Source organism: Apus apus, chromosome 4 (assembly GCF_020740795.1).
Source record: "Apus apus isolate bApuApu2 chromosome 4, bApuApu2.pri.cur, whole genome shotgun sequence".
Taxonomy (NCBI): Eukaryota; Metazoa; Chordata; class Aves; order Apodiformes; family Apodidae; genus Apus; species Apus apus.
This window is the reverse complement of record NC_067285.1, coordinates 22,612,343-22,627,549: the sequence shown is the minus strand read 5'-3', so window position 1 is coordinate 22,627,549 and position 15,207 is coordinate 22,612,343. Positions and strand designations below refer to the sequence as shown.

The following is a 15,207-nucleotide window of genomic DNA, read 5'->3' as shown; positions in this document are numbered from 1 at the left end:
TTTTTACAGTGTGATCTTTCTACACATCATTAGGAAGTAAGCTTACTACAATGGGGACATCAAATAGAGGTAGAAATTTCTAACCACACTAAATAGATTTTAATTGATTTTTAAATGAAAAAAATAAATACAGAGTGATCCTGTCACTGTTAAAAAACCCACTAGTGTAGTCATGAAAATAACCCCCTCCTTAATTTTAAAGGCATATGTCAGGAGAAAAAAGCAGGGAAAACTTGCAGAACCCTCAGACTATCAATTTTCAGATCAAGCAAATGTTACAAAACATTTATCTTCTTTTTAGATGGACTGGTTTTTTTGCACTGTTAAATCTTTTCTGATGTCTGTAGAAAAAATAAATCTGAAAACTGGCAGCTGGCTGACAGCACCTGGCCGTTCATCCAAGGTGGTGCAAAGCACAGATGTGAACAGCAGAGATGACTTATGAAAGCTTCAACAAGGCACCGTAACTTCAGGTGCTCCATAGCCTATGCATAATACAAACTGATGGGATAGAAGGAGACAGACAAATTAGAAACAAATTACTCCAGAAAGAAATGTATTTTGTACATCAGCTGACTGTGGTAGCAGCCAGCCCTTTGCAGCACCATAGTGGGGTCTGAAAAACATGCAGAATTTGTGTTGTTGATGACATAATTACTATGAGGTCCAAGGCAGGTCTAAGTTGAAGTAAAAAACAGGTGCCAGTGAAGTTTCATTAAGTTAATGACACTAGCCTCTTCAGAGAATTGGGCCTTGTATTCTTTCTTCACAGAAGGGGGAAAAAAAGGGGGATCTTTTGCAATCCTCACCCCTGTGCAGCTACAGTGAAACAAGGAAATTTTGCATTTCAAAATGCTTCTAAGCTACATCAGGTTGTCAAGTCATCAAGCAATCTAAGGCAAATGTCCACAGTTGTACAATCTCACTTGTAATGGGTTATATACGTTTCAAATTGATCAAATACAGATATTTGGAACAGAAACAAGTGGTAAGAACTTCTGCTCATTACCAAATGCCCTAATACTGGTTCAAAGATGCTTATCTCTACGCAGTCTGTTCCATCCTGCATTTACTTTTATAAACAGATGTGTAGTTTCCTGAAGGAGCTGCTGAAATTGGAGGGATTATTTCACTTTGTTTACCAGTTCAGCAGCCTCTGCAAACAGTGTAGAAATTAAGTGCAATTCCAGTCCTTGCAGAGTTCCCCTTCTTTCCCTGTACATGCATTAGATGAAAAACTGACAAGTCTGAATTTATCAATGGCAAACCCTAGAACACATACGTATGAATCTGTAAAGAAACACCACACCCACAAAATTGAAATGGACATTATCTTCCTCTGAATAATGGACCTGTTAATAAAGCTGGCTGAAAATCGAGGTAATTTTGCTTACTTCCAATCAGTGTATTCATATTCAAAATAACTAGCAGTCCTCTGACAAAGAAAACAAAACTTTAGGAGAGCAAGGCAATTCAGTTAAATGACTTCATGCTTCTCTACTAGGTGCATTCTTTGCTTTTTTTGCCATGAATTTTTGTTCACCAGCTACCAGTCAGGCACAACTTTTGGCACACTTCAGGTGTCAAGTTGGTACAATTTACCACAGATTGCCACATTTGCTTGTGTCTGAAAAAGTGGTAAAAACCAAAATTAAAATTTGCTGCAGAAATAACTGTGGCAGGCTACAGAGTTGTGTCAGAACAGGTCACCATGTCAGTGTCTTAAGCACAGTCCTGAAGCTAACTCACCTTCCAGGATCTTGTTCTCAGCCTTTTAATGGTAGGTGGCCAGGAAAGTTCTGCTTTGTTAAGAGTGCCTAAAGCTTGTTGTGTGTTTTTTTTAACATAATCAAATCAGTGAATCATAATTATTTTTCAAGAGAGAAAATAAGTTTATTAGAGGGGGGAGGGGAAAAAAAAAAAAAAGGCAAACTTAATGTGCTAATCAGATAAAATTGTTCCATGTTAAAAATACATTCATAGTGCAGAAGACCAGAAAACTCTGTCTCAGTATTGATCTCAATGTACCAGAATTCAATTAGTTCAATTCATCTTCAGTAGCTAACCATCCCAAAAATCAAATCCTGAAAACAGACTGGGGAGTGAAATGAGCAGATCTTTTGCAGCTGGAGATTACTGTATCTGTGGAATCGTGTTTGTTTACTCTAGCTGAATTTTCATGCTGTAATTTTTCCTCTATAAAAACTTACTTGCTTTCAGGATATGTGAAAGGATTTTGATTTTGAGATGGAGGGCTGTCACAAGACATAGCATCAGTTAGTACTGATAGCAGTATTTTCAATAGAAGGGCCTTCATAAGCATCCTGGTTTCGAGTGCTGCCCATTTTCCTGGCAAGGCCATGTTGTGTGCTACTAGAGCACTCCGGGACAGTTTACACTGTTGCCACCTAATACGTTATTACCCAGGAAATGTTTGATTTAGATTATCGTACCAGGTACTACCTACAAAGTAACCACAAAGGCATAGTCCACTGATGAATAGGATGCCTTCTGTTGAATAGGATGCCTTCTGTTGAGCTTCCCAAAATTATTCATGCATTACATTCAACTGAAACAGCAGCTATTTGAAGTTCATAGATGTTTGGCTTAGAGCTACCCACCATCTCAACAGTTGGGAGAATGTCCAAATTCTTGGAACCTCAAAAAGCCTGCACAGAAAGCTGATTTTGCCTCTATTCAGTGTGACTACATATCAGTTTGTTGCGTTTCACATTCATCCTTAGTATCTTTAAAAGGGCCAGGAAAGAAGCAAAGCTGTGGAGAGTGGAACCCGTCTAGACAAAAGGTTACAACTAGAAGGAACATTCTGCCAAATTTGAAAACAAATGCTTTCCATTTTTCATGCTTTCCATAGTCTTTTTAGCATTTGCATTCAGGTTACTTTTATACAAACTAAAATACAACAATTCTTCACAAAGTCAGAGAATCATGGCCTCACCCTGAATGTTAACACAAGGACAAAATAAGGCGTTGCAGGAGCAAGGAGAAGATAGAACAAAGACTTCAGCTTTACTTAAGGGCATTAACACTTCTGCTGAGAGAGTTGTCCAGCTTCCCAGGAGTTTCATGTCAAGATACATCTCAGTAGAGGACAGCCTGACTGTCCTGGATTGACTCACAGACCTGATGGCGAAATCCTGTGTAAATACATTGAAGGAGAGGTATATTCTGAGACATCCAGGCCCAGTGTCGTGGGCAGAATGGCAGGCAAGGGAAAATACAGAGTGGGAAAGGTAGTCTTGTTCTCTCTAGCGAGGTTACATCCTGTGGGTTAATGCTTAATGGAGCTGGTCTGAAAGCCAGATTTCTGCCTTCTATCTGTTTCAAAGACAGGTCCTGGCAAAAAAAGTCAGTAACACAGCTTTATCAAAGTCATGTTTACAGACTATTAAACATTTAGAAAGTGCTGGGTGTGGAAGGCCAGAATTTTGAAGCAAATGGACATATGCCATACAAATGTTAAAGGAACACAGGGCTTGGAGACCATTCTTCTGGTTCATATTTTTCTGCTCAAAAGGTTTCACGCCACAGATGAACTCTGAATTGTCAGTCAGCGTATTTGAGGTAGAGGCCCATAAAAGTTTTACAGCTGAAAAGGGCCAGAATTAAACAGGACTGTCACATTTCTGACAGAACTTGATTGGCAACAAAAGGGCTGGGCTTACATTTAAAAAAAAACCCTGCTAGTAAAGCTTAAGCCTCCACCCAGAAACCTGAGAAAAGTAAACTAAATTAATCAACTTCACCTGCTTAATTGGTTTTCCTCATTCAGCAGCACAAATCAATCAGCTTAAAAAGCACTAGTTTACAGCAGGAAAAAAGAACAAAACATAAAAACAATTGAACATATTAGGGACATATACATAGTGCTTGAAGTAAAATTTTAACCATTTTTGCATTTCTCTGTTGGATCTGGCCAGCTGGTTGTCTTACTCAGAGCAGAGGCTGGCTCTCTAAATAAGCCCTGCAGCACTGTTGGTTACAGTTTGTCTTATTTTACCTCTTAGGCCAGAGCATATATGGCAATGGGAACTAACAGTCTCTTTGTATACAGGAGGCTCTTAAACAGTTTCTTTTCTAAATCCACAATTTCTGCCTCATGAGGCACTCTAAATATTAAAGTAACTTTTTTTAACCTGCATACAACTTTCGCCTTCTGATTCTGGAAAACTATTGCCTTGTATTAGGGTGATGTCTCACTCCAGGTACTCCTAAGCATAGTTAATCAGTCCAGACTTTAATACCTTTTGTCAAACAGCTCTCCACAATATGTGTCTTGATAAAATAAAATAAAGCAAACCCCTCTCTATCATAGTAAATCTATGCATGTGAAATAAAGATAGTTCAGATCTGACAAAACGTTCTTTCCATTTGTTGCCCTTTTTCTACAGGGGATAATATCAGCAGCAAGTTTCTCCTCTTGAATCACCTTCTCTTCTGGCCTCCTTTGATAGAGGAACCATGCTCTGCACATCAGCTGCCAGGCTTACAAAGAACACCAGCATTTCATGTGTTTTGTCCTGTAGCTCTATCACTGACAGCCTTGCAGCCCCCTACCTGCAGTCACACAAGCACTGCTGTGCTTGAAAGGGCCTATTAATACAACAATTTGACACAATGGGTCTCCAACCTGTGTCTCCTCATACCTTCCTATAAAAACTAACTCAGTGGCTTACAAGTTTCACCTGACTACCATTATACAGGAGTTATTTGTTCTCTCTTCAACAGAGGGAGGTATCATACAATATCCAGCAGGTGTATAGTATTAACACATTGATGAAAACAATGATTGCAATAGAAGAGATTAAACATGTAATGTTTAGTTAGGCTCAGATCAATTTACTAGGTGAAAAAACAGTAGCTTCAAGAAATACATTTCTGTAGGTTACTGGTGATAGGCAAGACATCATCATCCACTTAGTGTTTAACATCCAGGTGACTGTGTCAGTAGGACCTGCTGGTGCATTTCTGTCCCTTTTGCAGCTTTGTTTTTAAGCACCTCCAGATAACTGGGAGACAGACAGTTGTTACTGGGAGAGGGTTTCCATTCCTCTTGCCCTGGACACGTTCCCATTAGGCCTTTAATCACTTGTGATGAACGGCCAGATCCCGCCGCCTGCCGCTGCTGCATCCAGGGCACCGCCAAGGGCAGCCGCAGCCGTGCCTCGGTGGGCGTCCTGCGGGCAGGGGCTGCCACACGTGGCTGACACCCCGGCGCTGGCACAGCACTGTGGCTCTGGGCACAAGCCCTGGGGAGCAGACTGGAACCAGTAAGGAACCAGTAAGGCCAGGCTCAGTACACGCATCTGTTTCAACTGGCTATGCCTGCCAGAACAAGGCACAGGTGAGGGGCCAGCCCCGGGGAGGGGCTGGGGGACACTGGCACGGCATGGCCTGGCAGCGGGAGCTGCTGCCCGCACCTGCCCCAGCCCATCTCCTGGCCTCCCTGCCACGGCCCCGGGACTGACAACACCCCAGCGCTGCGCCTCGGGCTGCTGGGAGCTGGCTCTGTCCCTGGCTCTCAGAATGTCTGGGGCGGACGGGCTGGGCCCTCAGGGATCCGAAGGCACTGGGGCCTGCACGGGGGACGTTTCTTCCCTTAAAGAAATTGAGCAGCTCCTGAACACTGGGCGGCCTTGCAACCACGTTGATGAAGTATGGCCTAATCTCTTCTTAGGAGATCTGTAAGTACAGCTTTGTAGGCCCACCTCTGCCATACCTTCTATCCATTAGTTTGCCTCATAGGTGCAACTTTAAACAGCTCATAGTTTTGCTGTTGCTGTGATTTACACTGCAGACAACACGGTTCCCGAGATAAAATTATTACTAAGTTGGTACTTGCTTCTTGTTTAGAAGAAATGCACAGGTTGATGCTCCAGCACATGGCTTGGGAGATGCAATCCCAGGGCTTCTGCTCCATTAATGTCTCTGTGCCCATCTCAATTTGTTTGTGTTTGTCTTTTCTTTAGAGTAACAGCTCACAACAGATTTGTTTTGTGGAAGATGGGTGTCACCCATGTTTTAAATGCTGCCCACGGCACCGCGTACAGCCACGGAGGCCAGGACTTCTACGGAGCAACCATTGATTACTATGGTGTACCAGCCCATGACCTCCCAAGCTTTGATATAAGCCAGTTCTTTTTCTCTGCAGCACAGTTTATCCACAACGCCTTGAACACGCCAGGAGGTACAAAATCATAATTGGTTGCATTTTTATGTGAGTTGGCAGCCTCTCATAACAGCTCAGCTCACGAGCTCAGGGGTAAAGTCACTACATGGTCTCCTGCCAGCTACTGGACATCTGCATGATGTGTGGCAGGTGAGAGGAGTGCTGGGTACCTAGGTACAGCTCTAAGCAGGTCCCAAAAAGCTGATGTTAGAAAAGGGGTGAACAGTGCAGGAGAAAGACAGGGGCAGAGGAGAAAGGAGGCAGAATAGAGAGAAAAATATGTGGAAGGAAAAGCTCATTCAAAAAGCAAAAAGATACATTTGAAATGAACATCATCTTTTGAGACCCTCTTATAGCAACTGTAATTGTAAGAACAAGTTAATAAAGAGACGAAAGTCCTGATTTCTACAGCCACCAACTGGATGAAGAGGCCTATATATTGCAGCTGAGCTTCAAGTGTGAACAGGGCCTGCAGGGCTGTGCCCCCAAGGATAAGATTTACCTTTAGCCAAGATGATTTATGGCATGTTGCACAAGAGACTGAGCTTCCTGGCACTGCTGCAGTAAAATACTAATTAACCTATATTACATAAAAGACCATCTCTTAGCATGAGTAAACTGGCATTAATGGAGCTGTCTCAGTCTGTTTCACAAGTTCTGCTTTCAAAAGAGAATTACAGTCACAGCAAATTGCCTTATTACACAGTAGTACTAGACCAGTCTTTTTTCTTGGTGGCTATTGTGTTAGTGCCATCCTTTCAGGCAAGATTTTAGCATTATTCTTCACTATGTAAGCCCCTCTGAAACCAAAGTGGGATTTTCCTTTTGCTCACAATGGAACAACTTCAACACTTCAATGGGGTTTTCTTTTATTTACCCATGTTTCTGAGATCAGTCTGGGGTCTCCTGGCACTTCTCATACAAGTGAGTTGAACAATTGCAAATTAGACTTAATGGACAGCAATTCATGTGATCTGTCAGAAGGGTAAGAAATACATCATCTTTGTAGTGTTACTCTGACCAAACTGGAGAAGGCAGAAGGGGTGTGCCTTCCCCTTAAATTAAACTTCATCCATGATACTGCTTCTCTTCCAAAGTTATAATTTTTGTTCTGTGTTTTTGTTTGTTTTTTTTTTAAACCAGCTAAAATTCTGGTACATTGTGCAGTTGGAGTAAGCAGGTCAGCTTCCCTAGTCCTAGCATATCTCATGATAAATCACCACCTCCCATTGGTTGAAGCCATCAAAACAGTGAAGGAACATCGATGGATTTCACCCAATCGTGGCTTTCTGAAACATTTGCAAAATCTGGATGTTCAGCTACGGCAAAGGAAGGACGGCTGAAAGGGCAAACCCATTTACATTCACATTTCTGAATTTCAGTCTTCACTGCCGTTGTGCATATACAGCTTCCAATGTTCAATGCATGCTGAAAAACTGAAGAAAATTATGCCTCAAAGAAAAATAAAAGTCAACAGAACTGTAAATGGATTAATTCTGGTAGCTCTGTTCCTCCAAGACCAGCACAGCCAACATCAGCACAGTAAGCACTGTGTGCTGCAGAGCTGCTGTGCCTGGCGCGGTGCTACCAGATGCCTTCACTAGAATGGTCAAGAAGGACCAAGTTTGTTCCTGGTTTGTGCTAATGCCAGAGGCAAGTTCAATAATTCCATCTAGCTTCACAGTATGTTTTGAGTCCCCTTTACTTGGGAGTGTGACATAACCAGCTTACTCACTCTGGTTACAGTTCTCATGTGCATGTTCTCATACGAAAAGCTTCTTGTGTTTCAGGCCTGGTGATGTGGCAAGGGCAATTTCTGAAGAGCTCAGGCACTGCTACACAAACATTAATCTTTCACTGGTCTGCCAAATATTGCAGTGCTACAGAAAGCTGTGACAGCCTGACAGCAGAATAAACTTCGGTGCAGCTCTCTCTGCAGTCTTTGAGTCAGCAAACGCACAAACCTTTTCTTGTGTTAATATATTTTCAGCAAGATCCTGCATATTATGTAGCATATTGAAGACATTAAAAAAAAGTCAGATCTTCACAGCATTTTGTAAGCTTGTACTCATCATTTTACTCTCCCTCCAAATTATCCCAAATCAGTGTAAGTGGCTTTGTATCACCTCTGGTTTAACATCAGGGAGGAACTTATTTAGCTTACATCAATGGCTAGGCTCAATTAATACAAATTAGATTTTAGCTGTTTTGAAGATACCACTTTTCCTATTGCCCGTTAATTGGTACTTGAACCAATGTGATTTTTAATACAGCAACAGCATTTCAGATTCATGCATAAACGTCCCCTGCCAGATTAAGTAAATAAATTTCTGCTTGTTTGTTTGCATTTGAGGCATCAGTTCTGATAATTTTCCTCTCTACTGGAAGAGACTGGCAAGGTTAGAAGACTAAAATAATAGTGATTTTTGAGTTGAACCTCTTCCTTCCCAGACTCCTCCTTAATTCTTGGTTATGAAATAAATGCTGATTCTGCCTAGCACTTATGGGAATACAGAAATACCTCCCTATTTCAGTGTACACAAATGTTTTGCAAAATAAGCATATTTAAGATCCTTTCAGAGGTCTATTTGACTGTCTGTTCAGATTTTCCTCTATCTTGCCAAAGAGCTCCACTAACAAGAGAAAGAAAAGAGATTGGAGTGTAAAAAGATCAAACAGAAAAATCACATTTTAAACCCAACAGTGCTAGGATAATCTTTATACCTCACAAAGCAGCAGAGTGGTGGAGGAGGAGCTGGGTTTGCTTTGAAGTTCTTCATTAGAGTTAACTTGGATTTATATGAGTTAATATTTCATTATAATTTATACTTCATTCACATTACAGTAGGTTTTAGTCTGGAAACCTTTTGAAGACATGGCATTGAAAAATCTGAAATTCATGTGAGTGAAATAATGCATCTTAATGGCATTAGGCTGGGCAAAATTAGACACGTGTGAGCAAGATTAATGGAATCTCCCATCAGGATATTGCTTTGCATGCCCCTGAACATCTGTCTCACAAAGCCACAGCTGTGAAAGCTGCTCCTGTTGTAAATCAGTACCTGCTCTCAGAGATACTGCTCATCCTGGGAGAGTATTGTTTCATCAGGGGTAGAGTACAGCATGAAGCCGAGTTGGTGTGGCATCTATACCACCAGTGACATGGTAGCGATCTTGTACAGCACAACTTATTTGCTGTTTTCCCTCAGTAGAGGGAATGAATTAGTTAGAAACTCTTTTCAAGGGCACTGGCAAATCACAGATGGGTTTTTCATCTCTGAAGCTAGTGTTGCCTATATTTTCTGCCTGCCTATATTGTTTCCTTCCTTACAAAGAGTTTAACTTTCGCTCCAGGTCTGCTCAGGGAAAAAGATTCCAGCTGACATAAGCAAAAGCAGTAGAATTAGTCCTGTAAATTCTTAAAATGGAAAACACTGTCTCCTGTGATGTTCTAGGAGGAAAAGAGACCTGTAACTTACACTACCCATAGTTTGGGTCATGATGTGATGAGACATTAGTACTTCACTGTTTTCCATTACCAGTGAGAAAAATGGTATTTCAAATATTGGTTTAGAAAGTTAGACTCAGGAACGAAACCAAAAGAAAAATATTGCCTCACCAGTGGCACTTTGTTCAGAAAATGCACATCTGTCAACAGGGTCTACACAACCCAGGAGACTAAAGGCACTGAATGTTAACTCCTAACTGAGGGAGGGTTCCATTTTTAAAGATATTTAAGTATCTAAAGGTAAGCTGAGTACCTACAGAGCTGCCAGAGCACTTAGGCTTATGCAGCAGTGCCTACGTAGCCTCCAAGGAACCCTCAGGAACTGTCAGTCCTGGAGATCCAGCCTGACCAGGAGCTGATTACCTTCCATCTCCTCTGAAAGAGACACACAGTCTCTCCTGCTCCACGCTTGCCTTATCACGGGTGTCCTTCCTCAATCTGTTCTTAATTCCTTTATCCATTTTAAACTTTTTTTTTTTTTTAGTGTTTAGCTGAAGAATGCATCTGACAAAACTCACAGCAGAGGGCATACTCAGGAGTCACCGTCTCCAATGAGAAAGGGGTATGCCAGAAAGAAGAATTAGGCATTCTCTGGAGAGGACCTGAAAACAAATTTGTTTGTTCCTTTAAGAGAAATTTTCTTCTAGATACAATTCCTGAGCCACCTTACCAAGCAGGTCATGAGGGCTAGTGCCAGCTCAGCGGAGGCTGCAAGTGTGTGTGTGTCTGTGAGCAGAGAGCACAGTTAATGGGACTGTCCCAACTACAGCTGTGGAAGACTTAAATCTGCTTAAAGCAATCACAAAAACCACAGTGTCATCTGAAGGGAGCTATATAAAATTCCAGCAGAAACTTCCCTTAATTTTATTTAAATGAAGATGAAGTCAATAGAAGGCAGGTCTGAAACAAGAGGAAGAGGTTTAGGTGAGCTTTGTAACACCTTGCCACTGGATGCTACAGAGGAAAAAGCCCATAAACATTAAGGGGTATCTGGAAAACATCACAGAACAGAAATCCATTTGGGGTTACCAGATACTTAGAAACTCCATCCAGATCTGGAAGTTCATGAGCTGCAGCCAGCTGGAAGCTGGAAGAGTGTTAGACAGCAGCATAATTAATGCTTGTGAGTTCTTATTTTCTGTAGGCATCCACATACAGCCAAAGTCAGATGCAGGACAGTGGTTCAATGGACCTTTGGTGAGGTCCAGGACAGCTGCTCTCATGTCTTTATTTTGAACTCCCTTGTAAGATGAGCTGTCCCCTCTTTCCTGGTAGCTTATTATTAGAACTGTGTCACATGAGGCATTTGGGACTGTGTCTCTGTTGCACTGACTGACATTTCTATCATGGGGAGAGCTCAGGGCTGTCGGGCACAGCAATATGGGGAGAGGAGCAGCAGATTTTCTTGCATAAGATTTGCTTAATGCAGACTTTCAATTTTGGTGGCTGTTCCCCATTCCATCAGGGATGTAGCTCAGAGCTAATCCGGGGAGGCGTCAAGCCGCGTGCCATATTTAGAGACAGCCACCTGCTTGGGAACATCAAGTGGCAGCAAAGAGCACTCTTCAGCAAAAACAACTGAAACTTCCCTGCAGATTCTGCACTAGTGGCATCCAGCAGGCTCTCTCCTGCCTAAATCTGTGGGTGGCCATCAAAGGGGTCCACCCAGGAATGCTCTGAGCCTGGCACTTCCTTTGCCCAAAAGCTGCCAGAGATTTTGGACATCTGTAAAGTGACATGAAATCACATGGGTGAAGAGTGGCGTAATCTCTACACAGGCGGTATGTAAGTGTTATTTGAGGCTGAGCTGTTCTGAAGGGCTGGGGAGTATAGTACTTGTTAACATGTGCTGTCCAACTACTTTATTTAGTTAGCATTGTTAGACTTACAATTAGCATAGAAGAAAGCAAAAGGACTATACATTAAAGAAAGAACCTACAGAACAGAATACAAGTAATTAAAAAGAGAGCAAGATTACCACTTTTTGTTATTTTATAGTTATTCAACATATAGATTTTATAAATGCTGCAACATTTACCATACGAAGCACAAGACTGACTCATGATCCTGAGTAGCCTTAAAATTGAACTACAATTGGTTTTACCTCTTCCTGTTTAACTGGAAAAATGAATAGAAATGTTCACATTAAAAAGAAAGTATTCCCATTTTTGCTGTTTTCTTGATTTGCAATTGAATTTTCTGACAAAATATTCGGATATTCCGAATGACAGAAGAATTCACTGTTTATTTCTCAAACTTATGCAATGGTTGTTTCACTCTGGAGCATGGAGAAAGCACAATCATCAGTCATCTGCACTCAACATGCCTAGTGCCCAATGTTATGCCAAAACAAGTTCTTTTTACCATGAGCAGTTTGCAAACTTACTGAAATATCTGGAAAGTGCAATTACAATAAATCCTAAATAAGAGAAACAGAAGGAACTAATAATCCTTTGGCTAACTGTCCATCAATTACAGCTAAAAGTGGACATTCCTTTAGCTACAAAAAAGGACAGACTAAAGATGAGCTAGACGATGTTGAGGAAATAAAACTAGAGAAGAAATTGCAGCCTGCTTCCGAATCTTACTTAATTTCTAATCAGAAGTGTCACACCCTGCAGATGAGAACAGTACACAGGGAGTGGCTGTCCACCACTAGGCACTGAGCACCCAGAACCATCGTTGTGCTGGTCTGCCCGTGGTTGGGGAAAGGCAGAAGCCAGCAAAATGCAGTACTTCACTGAGCTTCTGCCTTGATGATAAGAGGGAGAAACCAACCTTTGCCTTTCTAGTTAAACCTCATAACTAAACTTGGAAATTAACTTATTTACTTTATTAGAACCCTTTGGAGAAATAAAGATTTGCAGAATTGAGCCCAACACATATTAAAACCAAAGATTAAAGAATCTATAAAAGTCACTGAAATTGTATTGTCTTATCACCATCATTGGATTTTAGATATACTTCTAAGTGCAGTTTTAAGATATCCTTTTAACGCCTGTGGGTACATATGCTACAAATTATTCTTGAGTATTTATTTTCAATCACATTCTATCGGGGAAAAAAATGAATGGTGGGAGAAAAATGTTTAGATAACAACAGTGTGTACATGTAGTAAGGAAAAGATGAACTTTCAGAACATTCAGCTAGCAGGAATAAAAACATAAACAGGTTTGTTTGCAAATGCAACAGTGGATCACAAATATTGAGCTTAAATACAAAGAGTTACAGACTGCAATCAGTGAAACTGGAAGCTTATCAGGTGCTATAGATAGAATTTTCTTTACTCTGCCAACATCAATAAGATAAGCATCAACAACACCTGAGAATAAGGTTTCATGGGATCTTCCTGAGGTGTGAATGGGGAAGAGAGACAGTATTTGCATTTAGGACCAAATCCAGTACTCAGTGAAGTCAATAAACATAGGATGTTTCTGTTACTAAGTGAACCTGTGCCAGCATCAGCACTTGTGCCATAGCTAAAATAACCTGAATTGCTACCATCAGTTGTCACTGCCTATTTCTATGGAACCAGTTATGTGCAGCTTCTGAGGAGCTACTTGGAAATTAAAAATCCATCTGGAATTAAAGCTGTAGTTTATAAGACACGTTTCTCCTTATGACTATTATCAGAATTTTGATGTTCAGCCTTTTAAAATGAGTTTAGTATCTCTACTAAAATAAAGTAGGGATGGCTGACTTCACATGATGTCTTTGATTCTGGGAGGGATCCCTGGGAGGGAGGACTTAGAAGTGGTCAAAAAACTAATTATTAAATATTTGTCTGACTGTCAGCTATTGCTGATACTCAAGGCCAAGACCCTTTGTGTTCAAAGGTAAAATATTTTTTAAAGTGCTACATAATAAGCAGCTGAGGGCACAAGATGTAAAATATCTTGCAGAAATCAAACTCCATGCTGAATTTTAAGCAGGCATGTTTATCAGCTGGAGTTTAGCCAGATTAGTAAGCTACTACCACTGTAGCAAGAAACATCATACAATTACATGCTGAGGCAAAATGGTTACAAGCTCTGCTAAAACCTGAGCATGTTCTTTCAACGTATGTATTTTATGTCCAATTATAGGAAGACCTGAGCTACCTTGTGAAGTGAATTTTGGTAAGGTGTTTGGGCCAGTAATTCCCAATGCCTTTGTAGTCAAAAGGAGCCTGTAACACTTGTTAAATTTACTGGGAATTCTAGACAGGAAATGGTCTTTACAGAAATTAAATTACGTGGAATTTTGCATTTTCTGCATCTATTATGAATATATTCAGGAATCACAATGTTTAACCTTTATTTTACTACATTACTCTTTCTTACACAACAAGTCTCAAAGCATGGGGGGCACTGGGCTCTGCAGACAGGAATACATTACAAAGGAACAGCATACATTGAGCTGTTTTTTGTCATGACTTTCCACAGCTCCATAGTCCATAACAAGGAAGACCTGAAGAGGCTTGGTGTCAGCCATGCACCAAGTGCTGCACATTTTGCATGGGCAATCAAAGGATACCGAACTGCCCACTGCCAGGAAATGCAATACCTGCAGAGGACTTAATTGACTTGATTGACTTTCACCTCAGCTTACATTTCTGTTCTCTGAGTACATTCACAAGGCTCAATGGTGAGTCCTTCTCCTGGTGGAAAGCCACTGCTCTTAGGCAGCACGGTCATTAAGCAGTCACAAATTACTTTAGCAGCATTAACTGAACCTGACTCAACCACTTGGGTAAGCCTAATTATCTACTTACAGGCATTGTCTCAATCAGGTGAAGCAGGATCCTGAAAGATAAGGAGTAATCCACAAAAACTATGTCCACGTCAGAGGCAAGGATCACACAATATAAATCAAAGTGCATCTTCTGTAACAGGAGAGAAAAAAAAAGCCCACAACTCTAAAAGGGAATTACGCTGTGTTTTGGTGAGTGGAGAGAAAGATTCTGAGTTACCACTCAAAAAACAATGATTTTTTAAAAAGTTTTTCTATACAACACAAACATTGTTTCTGGTCTGAAAAAAAAAAGCTGCAAAGTGCTATTGCAGAGACATGCCAATGAGCCATTTACAAAGCCTAATGCCCTGTGTTTTCCTCTCTTTCTGGACTCAAAAAAAAAAGTGGTTCTTGATTTATGAAAGGGATGAATGTAATACCATGGAGGCTACTTTATCTCAGCTGCTGTAAATTGGATCTCTCAGAGATGACATGAGATGAGATGCAAGCGAGACAGAAGTACAAACATATGCAATCTGTGGCCACGGCACAATCCTGTGCAGCCTGCAACAGCATCACATGCATTCATTTCTGTTTTGAAGGAAAAATCTTTGTTCATTGTATTCTTGGAAAAAGCAGATCTGCTTCCCTTGTGCTGGCTTACCGTATGAGCTTCCATCACATTCCTCTGGGCAATGGTATCCAAAGAGTTATCCAGTAGCGAGCAATTTCATCAAGCTGAGGGTTCCTGAAACACCTGCAGGATTTAGACATTGAATCGAGATACAGTATACAT

At 41.0% G+C, this 15,207-nt stretch overlaps 2 protein-coding genes and 1 long non-coding RNA gene across 11 annotated transcripts in view; 2 read left to right on the top strand and 1 right to left on the bottom strand.

Moving 5' to 3' along the window:
- Nucleotides 1–1,868: 1,868 nt before the first annotated feature.
- The window catches only part of LOC127383470 (uncharacterized), a 14,644-nt gene continuing 1,305 nt past the window's right edge, over nt 1,869–15,207 (bottom strand). The window contains exons 2-4 of one of the 2 annotated variants that reach the window (XR_007889214.1): nt 15,076–15,168; nt 14,452–14,562; nt 1,869–3,357 (exon numbers count right to left, since the gene is read on the bottom strand). This is a non-coding gene — a long non-coding RNA (uncharacterized LOC127383470). The remainder of the gene's footprint in view (nt 3,358–14,451; nt 14,563–15,075; nt 15,169–15,207) is intronic. The other variant, XR_007889213.1, reaches the window with a different exon arrangement.
- On the top strand, nt 5,548–7,533 carry LOC127383469 (dual specificity protein phosphatase 13-like). Its single transcript, XM_051616410.1, has 3 exons — nt 5,548–5,705; nt 5,991–6,208; nt 7,334–7,533. The coding sequence occupies exons 1-3, from the start codon at nt 5,548–5,550 to the stop codon at nt 7,531–7,533; spliced, it is 576 nt and encodes a 191-aa protein (XP_051472370.1).
- LOC127383468 (dual specificity protein phosphatase 13-like) overlaps nt 11,274–15,207 on the top strand; it is a 22,871-nt gene continuing 18,937 nt past the window's right edge. For 3 of the 8 annotated variants that reach the window (XM_051616409.1, XM_051616401.1, XM_051616400.1), the window contains exon 1: nt 11,274–11,479. The gene's annotated coding sequence lies outside the window, so the exon portion shown is untranslated. Of the gene's footprint in view, nt 11,484–14,122; nt 14,325–14,378; nt 14,430–14,589; nt 14,622–15,207 lie in introns of those variants that run through there. The other 5 variants (XM_051616408.1, XM_051616404.1, XM_051616405.1 and 2 more) reach the window with 4 other exon arrangements.